At 42.4% G+C, this 16,422-nt stretch overlaps 1 protein-coding gene across 2 annotated transcripts in view; it reads left to right on the top strand.

The window, feature by feature from the left end:
- The window catches only part of EXT1 (exostosin glycosyltransferase 1), a 161,378-nt gene extending 146,197 nt beyond the window's left edge, over positions 1 to 15,181 (top strand). For both annotated transcript variants that reach the window (XM_085221607.1, XM_085221606.1), the window contains 7 exons: positions 779 to 911; positions 2,193 to 2,311; positions 3,004 to 3,099; positions 5,813 to 5,902; positions 10,969 to 11,129; positions 12,099 to 12,270; positions 14,707 to 15,181. In XM_085221607.1, the coding sequence (XP_085077733.1) occupies positions 779 to 911; positions 2,193 to 2,311; positions 3,004 to 3,099; positions 5,813 to 5,902; positions 10,969 to 11,129; positions 12,099 to 12,270; positions 14,707 to 14,892 (957 nt within the window). In that variant the 3' untranslated portion in view covers positions 14,893 to 15,181. The remainder of the gene's footprint in view (positions 1 to 778; positions 912 to 2,192; positions 2,312 to 3,003; positions 3,100 to 5,812; positions 5,903 to 10,968; positions 11,130 to 12,098; positions 12,271 to 14,706) is intronic.
- The last annotated feature ends 1,241 nt before the right edge of the window (positions 15,182 to 16,422 follow it).

The raw sequence follows: 16,422 nt of genomic DNA, 5'->3' as shown, positions 1-16,422 counted from the left end.
TTGTTGGTGTAAGAACCAGACTGGATCCTACATAGTGGCAACTGATCTGAAGTAGCTGCAATTAGTTTTACAAATACAAATTAATTATATGGCTGTGTATCTTTCTTGTGGCCTGTGGTATTCCAGATGATAAAGTAGATGACCTAGCAAACTGGTCTGCCCTTAAAAGTCTGGGAATCTGTGTTTGTGGCTCTCCACAAAGATAGACAGCAGAGTTGCTAAAAGATCTTCTTTTTCAGCCAAGAAGCTGTTGCTGAACTGAGACGTAGAATCAGTGATGTATCTGAATACTAATAACCCTCTATAATAAGCAAAAATGAATAATTAGTGCAACTTGATTTGCTGAAAGTCTTTGTGGTTTTGAATGCTCTTGTTATCTCAGAACCTAGCTTTGTAATGCCATCCTAAAATAATTATCTTGTGTGAGTTCTGGATAGTAAAACTGACAATGCACTAATCAGGCATACTACCACTAACTCACTCTAATAGACGGAACGATTGACTTTAAATACAGAATGCAGGGAATTGCAAGGTCCCCACATCCACAGACACTAATGAGGTGCTCCGAAGCCTACTGCACAAAGCCTGAGCTGCTGGAGTGGTGCTGCAGTATACTGGTTCCATGTCATTTTGAGAGAGATTAAGCAGGAATGTCTCAGAATTTGTGTGACTCAGCTTTCTGCAAACTAAATGATGATTCCAGTCATTTGGAGTCCCTGAAGCTTCTACCCGTGGCTATTAGAGTCTGTTAACAGTCATTGCCTCTCTTGTTTTCCAGATTATTCAGGACAGAATATTTAAGCACATATCACGTAACAGCTTAATATGGAACAAACATCCTGGAGGGTTATTTGTACTGCCACAGTATTCCTCATATCTGGGAGATTTTCCTTACTACTATGCCAATCTCGGTGAGTGAACTCCTCCTACACTGCAGTGGTATTTGGAATATCTTTGATTCTTGAACAGGATGTGCTAGGCAACTTACCATTCATTTCTAGTTAATGATGCTTTCTCTTTCCATTCCCTGCTCACTGCAGACTGGAATGTCTCTGACTCATCAACATGCATCATGTGCTTCTTGCTTGCAAATACTGTTTTGAAAAAAAAAATCGGGTCCCTTCATACTTTTCAGTATTGCCGGTAATTAATGCCTGAGTTACTGACCCATTCGTGGCCCAAGGGGACATAAGAAGGATAGTTTTTTTGCTTATTTTGTTTATTTGTGTTTGGCAAATTGGAAAAGTGGTAATTTACCCATGACACTTATAATTGGAGTGCATAGTGGGTATGGATTTATTCTCCATACTCTGTGTCCTCTTACAGATTCCAGTAGAAGGAATGAATAGAAGTTAGGTCCGTGGCTTTTTCTGAAACAGATTCAGTGATGAATTCTGTGGGGGAATGTGTCTGCAGTCTGAAGTGATCCTGCTTATGAGACTGCTTCCACTTTTGGCACAGGCTGTGCCATCCCACTTGTGTGGATCTGCGCTGCCCACCTGCTAAAAATTCAGTTACCATGATAAAGAAGGAGAAGAAGGTTTCTGTGGGAATTTTAATGAAAAATGACTATGACCCCACACAGATGAATGTAGATAAGACTGAGAGCAGTAATGAAGGGCAGAAGCCAGTACGACCTGTTATTTCAGGCAGGAAAGTAAATCACAGCAAGACAAAAATATCGGAATTGAAAGGCAGGGATGTAAACAGAATTGTCGGCTCAGGAGGTAACTGAAGATGCACGTGGATGGGGATTGATCCAGAAAGAACAAAAGCCTTACAGCAACTGTAATAGAACTAAGGAAACAGAACATCGTTCTGGAAGTCAGGGATGTACCTGTAGGACATGTCGTGCATCCAGAGCCAGGCAGCAAAACGAGACAGCCGATGTCAAGAAAGAAATTTCATTGAGCAAACTAGGTATTATCTGTTGGGCAAACTGGGTGAAGGAAAGAAATCACAGGACATCTGTGGAAATAACAAGAGAAGGCAGTAATTGTATTGGAGTCAGATATTTCAGAGGAGGTGGGAGTTAAAGTGAAGTGTCATCTCTGATCCATGACTTAAAGAGATGACCTAAAAGATTGGGAAGGTTTGCATTAAGCACGGGTTGTTTTACCATCTGCAAGTCCTTTAATCTCTACTAAATGGGGCAATTTTGTCTTTACTGAATGCATATCTGTTTGCTTCAGGTCTGAAGCCTCTCCCCACATTCACTGCTGTTATCCATGCAGTAACTCCTCTGGTTTCCCAATCTCAGCCTGTGCTGAAACTCCTGGTTGCTGTAGCCAAGTCCCAGTACTGTGCACAGGTAAGCAGCACTGTTTGTCAGTCACATTGGAGACAGAGCTACTGTCCCGGGAGCAATGAGCCTATTGATTTCAGGTCTTTTCAGTCTACATTCAAACCCTTGTTTCTGTTCTCATGTTTCCTTTCTCTGAGATGTCTAGTGTCTGTGACCTGCACGCATGGGAAACAAAAGTTCTGAGTATAATGTGATTGGAACAAAGGCAATAATGAAACCCCTTTGTTTCAGGAGACAGGTAGAACAATGATTGCACTTTGAACATCAGGTTTGTGTATGCTGCAAACTGCAAAAGGATGTCTGTGTCTCAAGAGTCTCTGCATGATTACCTTTCCTCCTACTGTGGTTCTTAGACTCAGCAGTGCCAAGATTTTGGCTTCTCTAAAAGAGACCTCAAGGAGTTCAGTGGGAGCACCATCTTACAATGGAGAATCACAAGTATTTTAGCCAAAGTAAATCAGTGACATCCACGTGACCTGGCTTAAACTGAGACTTCCTGAGTTCTTGTTCAGCTTACATTTACTTGAGAGGATGTATATAATTAAGATGAATGAAATTACTGTAGGAAGTGTTGTTTTTATAAAGATTTGTATCATTCTTGTTAGTCTGGACATTCAAAATCTGGAGATCTGAATCTGTATGGCTTGGACTGCATTGCCACAAGAAGTGTCTGATCGTGGTCCAATATTCTCTTTCAGATTATTGTTTTATGGAATTGTGATAAACCCCTCCCAGCCAAACACCGCTGGCCTGCCACTTCTGTGCCTGTCATAGTCATTGAAGGAGAGAGCAAGGTAAGTGGACAGAAGCATCATAAAATTTAAAAAAATAAATAAAATTATTTTTCCAGCTGCTTTGATGAAAGCTTTGTAGTTCCCAACTACACGACAGTCCCTTTCTGTTCCTTGGCGCCTTGGTCACAGAGTCATATTTCATGCACACAGCCATGCTCTCAGAAATCCTCAGCGTGGCAATCAATGCCAGCAGCCTGAGATTCACAGGTGGGGTCCTATTTTGAAATGTCGTCCTGAGAGTGGGTAGTTCTGACCTTGTCTTTGGAGATTACTCCCTGCAGATGCATGGAGATGGTGAGGCAGCTGGATTCACTGAGATTTAGCAGTCAGAGGCAAGGCTTGGGGATCAGCTACAGACTCAAAAACAGAGAAAAGATGAGAGTGAATAGTACTAACCCACGTTTGAAAAGTACCTTCTTTCATGGCCCTGTAGGATACTTCTGTCAGCGAGGGGATCCCACCATTAAACAAAGGAAGGGACAAGGGCTGATTTCTTGGAAATGAAACCACTCTGTCATCTCCTGTTGTGCAACAGACTTGTTTGTTTGCAGTTCCACAGAGCTGAAACAGACAGCACTCAAATTAGAAAAGAGGCTTCTTTTAAAAATCCACAGTGGAGTGGATGATTCCTCTCCAAAGTCAGGCCTGAGAGAAGCAGGGCTGCTTCTGTGGGCTCCTGGGCTCTGATTGACACACATGTGGGCTGGTCCCCTTTGCCATCTCTATCATCTGGCTCTCAAGCTCTGCATTTGCAAACAGAACTTTCAGCTGCTTTGGCTGTACAATCTTGTTTAGAATTCATGGTTATATCTTTGGTCTTTTGCCCCAGTCACCTTAACAAGGGGAGAACAAGGGCCTGCAAAGTTTTCATCTAATGGCATGTGCCTGTAGCTAGCCTTATATATGTATCAGGAGAGTTGCTGCAGGACTGAGAAAGGCTGTAGTGGTTTTTGAGCCTTTGGAACACTGCACATTTTTTCTTCCTTTCTGGAAAGCTTGCAGAGGTGAGGTAGAGGAGAAAACCTTTGACCGGTTCCTCTGCGTTTGTAGAAATTGGCCCGGCACTGTTTAGACTACAAATGAGTCTCCTGAGTACACAAAGGTGTGTTTATAGTGGACAGTCTCATCTCTCTAATATCCCAATATACGCCAATGGCTTCTTGTGCAGAAAAGCTGCTTGTTTGGACAAAGTGTGCAGAGCCAGAGCTGTGCAATTCAGAGGGTTGTACAAAGGAACTGCTTTTTTCATCTTCAGACTTAACGGAAGCATACTGGCAGGCACAGTCACTACGTGCAGGGTATTGCAGAGGTCTGCCTTTACCTAACCTGCACTCCTGTCCTTGAAATCAAGATATATTATCACACGCATTTTACAACAGAGAGCTTTAACTACCTAAAAAAAACAGTTGGGTAATTCTGTCTGTTTTCCACGGTCTATAAATGAATAGGGTGAGAACCTTGGTCTCCTGCTGGCCTTTTGTTCTGCTTTCCCTCTGCATAAGCAAAGCAAAACTGCCAGCTCCTGCCAGCTCACCTCTCCCTCACAGCCATGGCCTCCCAGGAGTGAGGCCCATCACAGCAGTGAAGAGATGCTCTCCAGACAGACACTGCGAACCTCCTGACTTGGAAGTAGAGCCCTCTCTGAATTGAGGCATAGATTTAGGGTACTGCTTCTGAGCAGGATGCAAGGGACACAGATTGACCACGTCCATAATGAACTACATGAAAAACTCCACTTTGTCCTTGTTTCCAGAAAGTGATCTCCCCCAAGAAGGCCTGCTTTTTGTAGTTATTTCTTGGCATAATAAGCTTGAAAGGAAGTCTATTATCTACCCAGGCTATTTTTCTTAGCAAATGAGGGAAACAAATAGCGTTGTGTCCTTATTACCACTCATCAGTTCTCAGAAGGTGCTAATTAGTCTTGTAAAGAAACCGTATGGATTCTCATCTCTTGCTGTTACCTTTTTGATTTCATTTTCCCATCTATTTCCTATTGCTGTGAGAACTATCCTGCCATACTTTAAAAAAAAACATTCTGCATATAGATTTTATACATATATAGCTGTGTCACTTAATATGTGACTTTTAGAAATGCTACACTGTCAATATTTTAATCTTGCTGCAAACAAAGCCCAACAGATAATCACGTTCCTTAGTCTGTTCTCCTTTTTTGATAGATAACATTGCATCACATGGCAGCAGCTCCCTATTGATTCAGCAGTACTGATCAGAGATGGAGCTGTGCCACTTACAGGGGTAGAGACCTGGCAGCATAATTTCCTCCACACACGTGTACTTCTTGGCTTCCTAGACATAACCTTATGAATGCTACAGAGTTCTTGTCAGCACTTTGTTGTCTTTAAGCCTCACACCCCCATGGAAGGGCAGAGGTACAGAACTAGCTTCCAGGAAAGCTCTGGTACATCTCATTCTCACTGTGGACAGTTTGTCACATAAGGACGGCAGCCTACTCAAAAGAGAGAGATGTGTTCAGAAATTACTCCTCAACTAGGAGGTGTAAACTGACTGCTGGGGTGACAAAAATGACAGTCTTTCCTTCATGAGCTGAGTGGTCCTTTCTGTCAGACAGACATGCAGTGTGCCTCAGATGAAAGGACACAGGAGTGAGGAATGAAATTGAGTATTTCCCAGGGAAATTAGTAGTCCTTTAAGTGATTTTTTTTCTTCCCTTTCCTGCCTTGGATACCCACAGGTTATGAGCAGTCGCTTCCTACCCTACGACAACATAGTGACAGATGCAGTGCTAAGCCTGGATGAGGACACCGTGCTTTCAACCACTGAGGTAAGGGCCTCTGACATCTGGAGAGTCTGCCTGGCTCCTTGGCCGATCCCGAGCACTGCAGATAGGCTCTTCTCTTGCCAGTGGCCAAATGTTAAGAGGTTTCCTGTGATAGTCCTCAGATTTTCTGTTTTTCACTTGTTTCAGAAACCCTGCCACTGACTGCCATCAGAAGAGCTTTTCACCTCGGTTAATTGGCTCATCATTAGCATATGGTTCTTCCGTTCTTTATTATTTTAGTAACATAGCTGCGGGCGGGTGTAGGCAGCCAAGAGCAGTCGACTTTAATACTCTGTTCTCACTCTTCTGATTAGGGTAGGTTTTTTTTCCCCCTGTGCTACCGGTAGGATGTAGGTGGGGAAAGAAGGGGTGTCAGCAGCAGGGGATTGCTGTTGATCCAAAAGAGAGCATTGCCATCTAATACAGCATTTGCTGGGGAATGATATCTTGCTGACTGTTGTGTCTTCCCAAAAAGTTGGAGATCTTTGCTAGTTGAGGTGCTGGAGTGTTTGTGCTAAGAGGAAGATAGCACTAAGAAAGAAAAATACTGTAGAAAAGCAATTTTTACAACTGGGATGAGTATTGATTTCTGGAACATCTTCCTGAGAACCACAGGGGAAACTGATGACAGTTTATATAGAGTGCAATATTTGGGAAATACATTATTAATGACGGCCAGGGAATAGCTTGAAAAAATTGATTTTCTTTTGTTTTCTCTTTTTTCCCCTCATGTCCATGGTTATTCCTTTCTCCTCATTTCACCTTTATAAAAGCGCTTTCTTTGTCAGTGATGTGGACTTTTCACTGATATAATTGCTGCTAGTGAGGAAATGCCTAACATTAGCCACCAGTCACTGCTGTGTACTCTAAGATGTCACTGAGTTTGTTCTAAATGGATGAGATTGCAACTGTTGTTCTCCCCAGTATGGTTTTCTTGTGCTGTGGTTAAGCTGCTCCAGAAGGAGCCGTGGTAGCCCTCTTCTGCTTTTCAAATGGCATTGAACCTATGTGATACCAAGGTTACATCCTGGTTGCTCCTGCAAGATGAGGAAGAATACAGCTGCTCCCAAATCATTTATGTGCACAGCCTGAAAAATCCTAAACACTGAAATGAAGACATTTGTCCTGGGGCTGGAGATCCTAAGCAGCATTTTGTTCAGGATGAAGGGAGCTTTCTCAGCTGCTGGTGGTAAAAGCTGCCAGGGTTCATTGTACTGAGGTGGTAGGTACAGCAGTTCAACCTGTGGATTACAGGAGGATTTGGGGCTTTTGGTTTTTTTGCCTAGTATTTATCATCATCCTTATTTTGTAGTCATTCGGACTTCTGGAATGCATGTGAAACAAGGTTTTTCTCATTTGGCTTGGCTGTATTTTACACTGAACATTTTGAAATGCAAGTATTCGTTGTTGTGTGAAATAATGTATGCAGTTTTTTGTGGATTCTTCCCTCCTGTAAGCACGGTACTGCGTGTTTGCATGGTAGGTTTTGGCTCTGATCCTCCTGCCCCTGTGCTTTTGGTGGCTCTCTAGGAAGAACTGAGTTCTTTCTACTCCTTCACTTCTCATCATGCAGCTTACACAAAGAAACAGCCTGTTTGAAACACTGACATGAAGTGTGTGGTATGAAACTTGCCTCAGAACTGACTGCTCATGGGTGGTCATTGTGGCAAAGCTTCAGGGACCAGAAGAAGCAATTTAGCAGCGTGGTCAAACACGATCACATTCCTGTTGGGAGGAGCAGTTGCCAGACACATCTTCTGCCCTGTCCAGATCTTGTGGAGTAACGGTTTCCCCTTTGCAGCAGAACGGCATGTGGTTCCTCTCTTGAGAAGAGCTCTGTCACGTGCACAGAGGGATGTTTGTGTGGGAAGTAATTAGAAATCAGCATGAGTTAGGAATAATATGGGGATTTAAGGGACTGGCAACTGGGTTGGCTTTTTCTGCTGCTCAGCTGAGTGGCAATGCTGCAGAATTACACAGGATAAGGACCAGTTGGGTTTTTTTCTGTTAGGGTAGTTGGTTTCGTGGGTACAAGGGCAGGTACTTGAATACACAAGTGAAGACACTGGGTGTTGCCACTTTTTTATTTATTTAAGTTTGAGATTCTCGAACATCTCAGGAAAACAGATGTCAGGCTTTATAGGACAGGCCTTTACAGGGAAAAAACCTTTAGCTCATTCATGTGGTACTGATTTGGATAAGATCAGAACTATCAAAAAGATAACTGGCTTGTGCACATTGTCTTTCTAGTTGGCCTCAGATTCCTTGAAACAACTTGAAAGAAAGTAACCAGTCCTTAGTGTTGTGTTCCAGTACATGTGTGACTCTTCTGTTCCATAAAAGTGCTTGTAAATGAGGGAAGTCTGACAATAATCACACAAAATGTGACTATTCTCATAGCAGCTGTTCTTTGTCTAACCTCTACACCCTTGACTTTGACTGTGTTCTTGAAAGGTTTTCCAAGCATTTTTGAGCAAAGTTTTGGTCCCTCTGGTGCAGAGGGAACTATCAATGCAGAAACAAGACCCTCTTTCTCTTAGATTTGAATGGGACAATTAGAATTATCTTTCTTTTTAAGGTTTTGATTTAGCTTGAGCCAAGTTGAATTGAAGGAACTGCCAACCAACTTTAACATGATAAAAACTTTTCCATGTGTTTTTACCAAACGCCTTTCAAATCAAATGCTGATGAGCCTTCTGCAAACTACCCCAACCATCCCTTTCCTCTTATGGCTGGTATTTGTTTGGTGGGATTCCAGGGCAGCAATCCCGTATCAACCTTTCAGTTCTCTAAGATTTGAATTATTAAGCTAGTTTCAGAGATAAATGAAAGAAACTCTATGTCAGCATCTAATATCTTCTTGTGATTTATACAGTAAAATCCATTTTTTTTAAAGCACAGACTCCCAAAGCCACTTAACTACCATGGAATCTACCTCTGTTTTTATTAAGCTGTAATTTTAACCCTTGTGGTCATACATACAGTCTTAAAGGTATCACCTCAGTGCCTTAAAGGCTCAAAACAGATGGATAATACAAAAGAAATCCACATTGATTGCTTGTTTTAATCTCACCAAGCCACCCCTATAATTTAAGGTGTTTGATTCCTGATTTTCCAAGCTTTCTGTTGACAGTACTGAAATGGTAGGTAAGTGAAATGCATGAATATGTGCAAAAAGTTCAGTTATCCACATGGCTTTTACCACTCTGTATTGCATGTAAATACGCAGGTCACTCTGAAAGTAATGCCTCCTATTTATTTTCATGGAAACTACAACAGATACAAAGAGCATGCTATCACTATTTGATAGAGCAAATTCTATGTAACAGCTACATGACAGTATTTTTCACATAGTCACCATCACTAACTGTGTATTTTTGCCAGCCATGAACAAGACCCTGCACGCCACACTTGAAAAAATTGACACCAGTAGAAGTGACCATCTTTTTGACAGCTGCTATGACAGTGTCGTTGATAAGAAAATGTTGCCCATGCAATCCACCTTTTGTCAGGCTGAACAGATGAAAGTTAGGAGGCACCAAATCTTGACTATATGCTGGGTGTGGTAGGACAGTTCAGCCCAGATTGGTGCTCCATGATCTTCAAATGGGTATGGGGCTTGGTGTTATTACGTTGCAAGAAAAGGATTGTTTTCTTCTCTGGCCTGACACTGGAAGTTGAAGCCTTCAGCTTAGTATTGTGATGGTCAGAGTCGATCGTTTGTCCTGGCTACAGGAAATCCAGAAGGATCACCACTTTCCTAACCCAAAGGACAGTGCACATCACTTTACCCACTGACAGCTGGATCTTGAACCTTTTCTTCAATGAGGAATTCAAATGTTACCACTCCATAGAGTGCTGTTTTGACTCTGGCTCTTAATGATGACACCACATCTTGCCACCAGTGATGTTATGATCCAGGAAACTGTCCCCTTCAGCCTCATGTTGGTTCAGTAGGCCCTGACAAACTTGCACATGCTGTTCTTTCTGTTCCTGTGTGAGCATTTCGGGAACTCACCTGGCACAAACTTTGTGACATTCCAACATTGTCACCACTGTTTCCAACACATTGAAGCCAGTATTTAGCCTTGTACACAGTTCCCTGGTTATGATCTGTCAATTCATGTGGACGAGCTGATCAAGATGCTCTTCATTTCATCCAGAATGTGGCTTGTTTTTCACATCAATGTTGCCTCTTCTGAATTTCACCGCCCACCACCTCACTGTGCTGACATCCACCTTTTGATATTCCTAAGTGTTCAGCAAGCATTGGTGAATGTCAGTGGGCAACATTTTTTCCACATGGAGGAATTCAGTTCCATACCTTTGCTTCATACACACTTCCATATCAAACACCGTTTTCATAGAATCGCCAAGGTTGGAAAAGACATCCAAAATCATCCATTCCAACTGTCCACCTACCACCAATATTTCCCACTGAACCGTGTTCTTCTAGCACAACATCTAAATGTTTCGTGAATAGTTCCAGGGTCAGTGATTCAACCACTGCCCTGGGCAGCCTGTTCCAGTGCCTAACCACTCTTTTAGAGAAGAAATTTTTCCTAACGTTGAATCTGACAGTTCATATTCCTGTCATTTTGTCAGACTGCCCCTTTGCTGCCATCTACAGCATGACAACAATAGGGAACGGAATATTGGTGGGAAGGTTCAGCTTCTACTGCCATACCACCAATATTTACGTCTGACTTCGTGGGCCAACATCATAAAATAGGAGGCATTACTTTTGGAGCAGCCCTCGTACAAATGCATGCACCTACACCAGTTCTTTCTGTAACTTGAAAAGGTTTGATATGTAAAGGGCAAGCTTGAAAATGTTAATGCAATGCTGTGATGCTCTAGACTCCCTTTAATAGAAACCATTAAAATGTGCATAATTATAGGGCAAAATGTCAAGCAGTCAGTTTAATTTACTGATGAATACATAGAATTAATGTTTTGCAACAGTTCCAAGATTTTGAATTATGAATTAGTGGCAAGGTAATATTTTGTTTTGTTGACATTTATTGAAACAGTTTTGGTATTCATTTGGCCTATGCTTTTGTCTGCAGGTGGATTTTGCCTTTACAGTTTGGCAGAGTTTTCCAGAGAGGATTGTGGGGTACCCTGCTCGCAGTCACTTCTGGGACAACACTAAGGAGAGGTGGGGCTATACCTCCAAGTGGACTAATGACTATTCCATGGTATTGACAGGAGCTGCTATTTACCACAAGTAAGAACCCAAAGCATCAGCTGTTCTCCTTCTGTATGAAACAAAGAGGTAGTGGGGAATGAAAGACATTCTTCCGGGGAGGGGAGAAAACGGAAAGATAATAAATGGGTCTACTTTTTATGGGGCAATAATTTAAGTTCTCAGTTTAGCTCTGGGGATCTGGTAATCATTATTGCGCTTGTTGGGTCCCTTTGAAGTCACTTGTATTTTGAGGCGGTCGGACTGCTCTTTTTAACATCAGGAATTACGCACTTCAAAGAGTTCCCGAATTCATTAAGCTGCTCAACTGAATGGCCTGTAGCATAGCAGAAAGGAGTTTACTTCCAGACCAGCACTGGATATGTGTTGGCTGACAGCTACAGTCTGCAAAGTCTTCTGGCTACTCTAAAAACATAGTGCAGTGGACACATCATAGGCCAGCATATTGCAGCATACTGGAGAAAACCCCTGTTGTTAGAACTTCCGCAGACCAAAGGCATCTCTAGATGTTAGGAAAAAGACAACATATTCTTCAGTACCTAATCCAAATCTTAGCAGAGGAGAAGACAGACTATAGGGGATGATAGAGGTCCGAAGGTGAATAGTTTGAACAACGAGGACAATAGCAGGCAGACATAATAGAGTTCTCTCTGACTGAACAGTTTTGAAAAGAAAGATGGGGGATAAACTCATCAGTATTGGCAATTACAGTATAACAATAGAAGTGCTCTCTTTGTCCTACTTCTGGATACGTAGGTCTGCATTATTTCTTTTAACTGAGTTTTTTTTTTTTAAAGCTATATATTTTGTTTCTCAATTAATGCTGTTAACAGTTTTGGTGAGGTACTAATCAGTTCTCCCTTCCTGTTAGAGAACTGCAGAAAAGATCTGGTGTATGCAGAGTTGAGGACAAAATTTCTGCTTCAGTTGGAATACATAATCCCTGAAAGCCCAGTGGCTTCTCTTAATAACCCTACTGTTTCTTTCCAGATATTATCACTACCTGTACACTCATTACCTGCCTGCCAGCCTAAAGAATATGGTGGACCAACTGGCCAATTGTGAGGACATTCTAATGAATTTTTTGGTGTCAGCTGTGACAAAATTGCCTCCAATCAAAGTAACACAGAAAAAACAGTATAAAGAGACCATGATGGGACAGGTATGTATCCATAGCATATTTTAGCTGTTGGGATGTATTAATAATTTAACATTTTGAATTCCATATTAGGCTTACAGAATGAATAACATTCTGGCTATATTTTGCAGTTTTTAGCTTGACAGAGCTATAAATTAGACTATAGATTTTGTTATTATAGTGAAAGAAAATCCAGAAGGAGTACTGGCAGGCACCTACTTCATAATTTCTTACACTATGTTACTCATAGTGATCCCAAACTCATGGAACATTTATTTTAGTGACTGAATTTTAGTTAAACTCCCAGTTTTCTAATTAAATATTCTGGAGAGAAGAGCTCATGGAATGCTAGAAGCAGAAGTAAATTCTAAAAAGATTTTATATTTTTAATTATTTTTAATGAATATTATATACCAGCAGATATATAATGGGATTATATATATTCATTATATACCAGGGATATATAATGCATATTATATCTCCGTGCTATTTTAAAGTATATAGTGTGTTTCAAGTGCTGATTGTCACAACAGAGGTACGTTTTGTCGCATGGTGACATTATAACTCACTAGCAGCCATGAAATGCATACTGTGGGGCCTCTTCCATCTATTGAGTAAGTATTCTGTAATTGCAGAAATGGATATACATTCTGGCAACAAGGATACGTGTTAACTTGAAGGGTATCTGCTCTTCCCTCGTGTGAGCAAGCAATGGGAACAGGGACAAATAATCTATTTGTGCTGCCACAATGTCTATTATCAATCAAAGGTTCGCTATGGGAAGGAGGGGTCAGGAAGAATGAAGAGGCTTTTTTTCCCCTCACATTTTCTCCTGTTAGCATTGTCCATGTCTTTGCTAGGAGAGTGACTGTGCCACTTTGTAGACTCCATTATCTGTATGCCACTGCACAGAAATGTTCTTTGGCTGTTTGGCAAAGGCTGAACAATCATTTTTCTTTATTCACCATGGGTAGCTTGAGTCATCCATGAACTATAACTCTCTCCTAAAGACAAGTTGTTCGTGCAGCTTTGGGAAATGTAATGGACTATGTTCATAATTCCTTGAAAGACAAATAAAAAATTAACATAGCCTCAGTGTTGTGACAGAGATTAATAGTCATATGGAAATTCATTGCTAATGGCCAGAATGTCTGCTATAATCCTCTAGCAACAAGCTTTAGTGACTGTATAATCAAGAGTCCATAATCAATGCACATAATAAGCTACCACTTGTGCTGAACTGGACAGGCCTTGGATAAAGATCAAGTCTGATACAACAATCCTTTGGCAGTTCCCTGACTTTATCAGTTTCTTCACATTTTAATTAACACACTTTGAGCTTATGAATTTTTATTTGTTTTTAAAGTGTAGTAGAAACGTAAGTGCTATAGAGATGCATCAGAAGTGGCACAAAACAAAACAGAGCAGCTTCACAGCATTTCTAGCTTCCCTTAAATAATAGCTCTGTTGTTTTCATATGCGTAGTCTAAGTACAGATACAGAACAATAATTGCATTCAGGCTGCTAGGTCTTATTTTCTCAGAGATGCTGAGTTTCAGTAGACTTTCATTGGAATTACAGCTGTCCTCAACTTTAGAAAATTAGTCCTTAGAATTTTGCATATATGCAACCTGTGGTGTTTTCCTCACATCAGAGTTTATCATGATGTAATGTGGAACTTCCATTTATTTTCTCTGTCTATAAGACAGTACTGTCTTCTGCACTGGTCTGGACAGGTGTGCTTTGTGGAAGCACTCTGTTTTTCCCTGCTGGACATTTGCAAACAAGTAATGTTAGGCATGTATGGACTTCAATTGAGTTTAGTTACAAGCCATTTGAAATACATATCAATTTCTGCAGGTCTGGACTTTTTTCCTTTCCTTTTCCTTTCCTTTTTCCTCTCCTCCTTCCTTTCCTCTCCTGTTCCCTTTCCCTTTCTCTCCTTCCCTTTCCTCCCGTTTTTTCTCCCCTCCCTCCTTTCCCCTCCTTTCCCCTCCTTTCCCCTCTTTTCCCCCCTCCCTCCCTCCCCTTCCTTCTCCTCCCTTTCCCTCCCCTCCTCCTTGTGGTTTTTAATGTCTTGCTCTTTCCCAAAACAGAGAGAGATGGGGTGAGGCAGTATGCTGGCAGGTGATGGGAGGCCTGCCCAGGAGTGTCATGTTGTGGGTGAGACCAGACACAGTTAGACTCCGGTCGCCATGCTGTGCAGCCCTCAGCATAGTTTTGGAGGCCAGGGAGGCCAGCCTGCCCTCAGCAGCTGCTGTTACAGATGGAGTGTCCATCCTCTGGCTTGAATGCCCCCCACAGAGCAGATTTCTGTAGACAGTGCTGCAGGACTGGTTTCTACCAAGCCCTGTTGCAGCTGCACAGCTCTGTGTCTCCCTGGCTGAGGCGCCCATCCTCTGCTGCCATTTTGTCGCCTCCCTTCCAGTCACTGCTTAACTTCTGCTCCTCTCCACACAGACATCCCGGGCCTCACGCTGGGCTGACCCCGACCACTTCGCCCAACGGCAGAGCTGCATGAACACTTTTGCCAGCTGGTTTGGCTATATGCCGCTGATCCACTCTCAGATGAGGCTCGACCCTGTCCTCTTTAAAGACCAGGTCTCCATCCTGAGGAAGAAATACCGAGACATTGAACGACTCTGAGGAGCGCTGCCCATGGGGCCAAGCTGCCCCAGCCCCACATGGCTGCCGGCGCATGGAGCCGGACTGTGCTGGGCCCAGCCGCACCCGGACATGGCGAGCGGCACCCGGCGGTGCGCGGCTCCGGACTGCTTCCCTGCCCGGCAGGCCTCTGTCGCTCACGACTAGGTTGTGTACAGTTTCATTATGGAACATTAAATAATTATTTTTGAAATGATTGCTATGCAGGTTTAAACTTTTTTAATGATAAAAAAAAAAACTATTAAAAACAGAGTTCTTTCTTTAATCAAAATTGTGTTGGTTGTGAATATTTCAAAGCTGCCATTTCTTTCTTTCATGCGTTTGTCATAGCAATTCATTCATTTTCCCCTGCAATGTTAAATGCTTGAATCTCACAGGGAGAAAATGCAGCAGGTTCAGAAACAAATTGAGCACAAGCAGAACAGAAATGAAGTATTATGTTTCTCCTTAACTGCTGATTTTTGTAATATTTCTTTTCTTCATTTTCCACAAGCTGGTTGTGGCCACTATGGCAGAGCTTCTTTGGATGGGCAAAAAACCAGAGAGCCCACAGTGTGTAGTTCCTGCTGGCTGATGCCTGGTTTGGGGCAGGGAGAGGAGCAGCCTTGCCAGGAGCAGGATGGCAGCAGGGCCTTCATGCTCGCAGGAACACTGGGCTGCTCGCAGTAAGGCCTTGTCCCCATGGCCCTGTTGCTGGGACAGAGCAATATGGCTGGGGGCAGCACTGCCTCCAGGCCACAGCCACTGAGTCTCCAGAAATAGCTTTGTTTGGAGGGCAGAAGGGGTGTTGGTGCAAAAAGGGAGCATGTTAGTTCTTGCAGCGCAGGAATTCAGCCTGTAACAAAGTGTTTTATATGGAATCAAATTGTGAGCTTCTTGCTCTCTCTCTTTTTTTTTTTTTTTTTTCTTCTTCTTTTCATTTTTTGGAAGTGCAAATAGTTGGAGAAATTCCCTTCTGGATTTCTGTACCTGAAGCAAAATGTGTTGTCAGAGATCAGTGCTGGCAGCAGCAGGTTCTCTTGGGTTTGCATGAGGCAGGGTAACTTGGGCTGAAGCCTGCCTTGGAAGTACCGGTGTAGCTCACTGTCCAAAGTGGTTTTATCATTTCAGATGGAAGCATTTTTTAAGTTGGAATATCCCAATTGTTTACTTTTCTGTAATGCTTTGCTTATTTATGTGTTTTCTCAAGTGAAGAGTGAAAACAAAGGGTCAGGAAAGTGCTGTGATGGTTTGCTAAAACAACAAGCACTTTAAAAACATTTCATAGTATCACATCTCTCTGAGGTGCATTAGAGTGTTCTATAGTGATAACCACCCCAAGAGCAAGAGCATATAGTGAGGGTGCCCAGCAAGGACCAGCGAGCCTTTCTATACCTCATTCCTCGGCATCCAGGCTGTTCTGTAGTAGGGGTGAAGAGTAGCTGGAGAGTGTTTTTACACTACAGATGGTTAGGCACTGGAACAAGTTGCCCAGAGATGTAGCATTATATCCCATCCCTGGAGACCTGCAAG

The sequence above is a fragment of the Meleagris gallopavo genome, chromosome 3 (assembly GCF_905368555.1).
Source record: "Meleagris gallopavo chromosome 3, MGAL_WU_HG_1.1, whole genome shotgun sequence".
NCBI lineage: Eukaryota > Metazoa > Chordata > Aves > Galliformes > Phasianidae > Meleagris > Meleagris gallopavo.
Note: the sequence above shows the minus strand (reverse complement) of the source record. Positions and strands in the feature narration are given on the sequence as shown.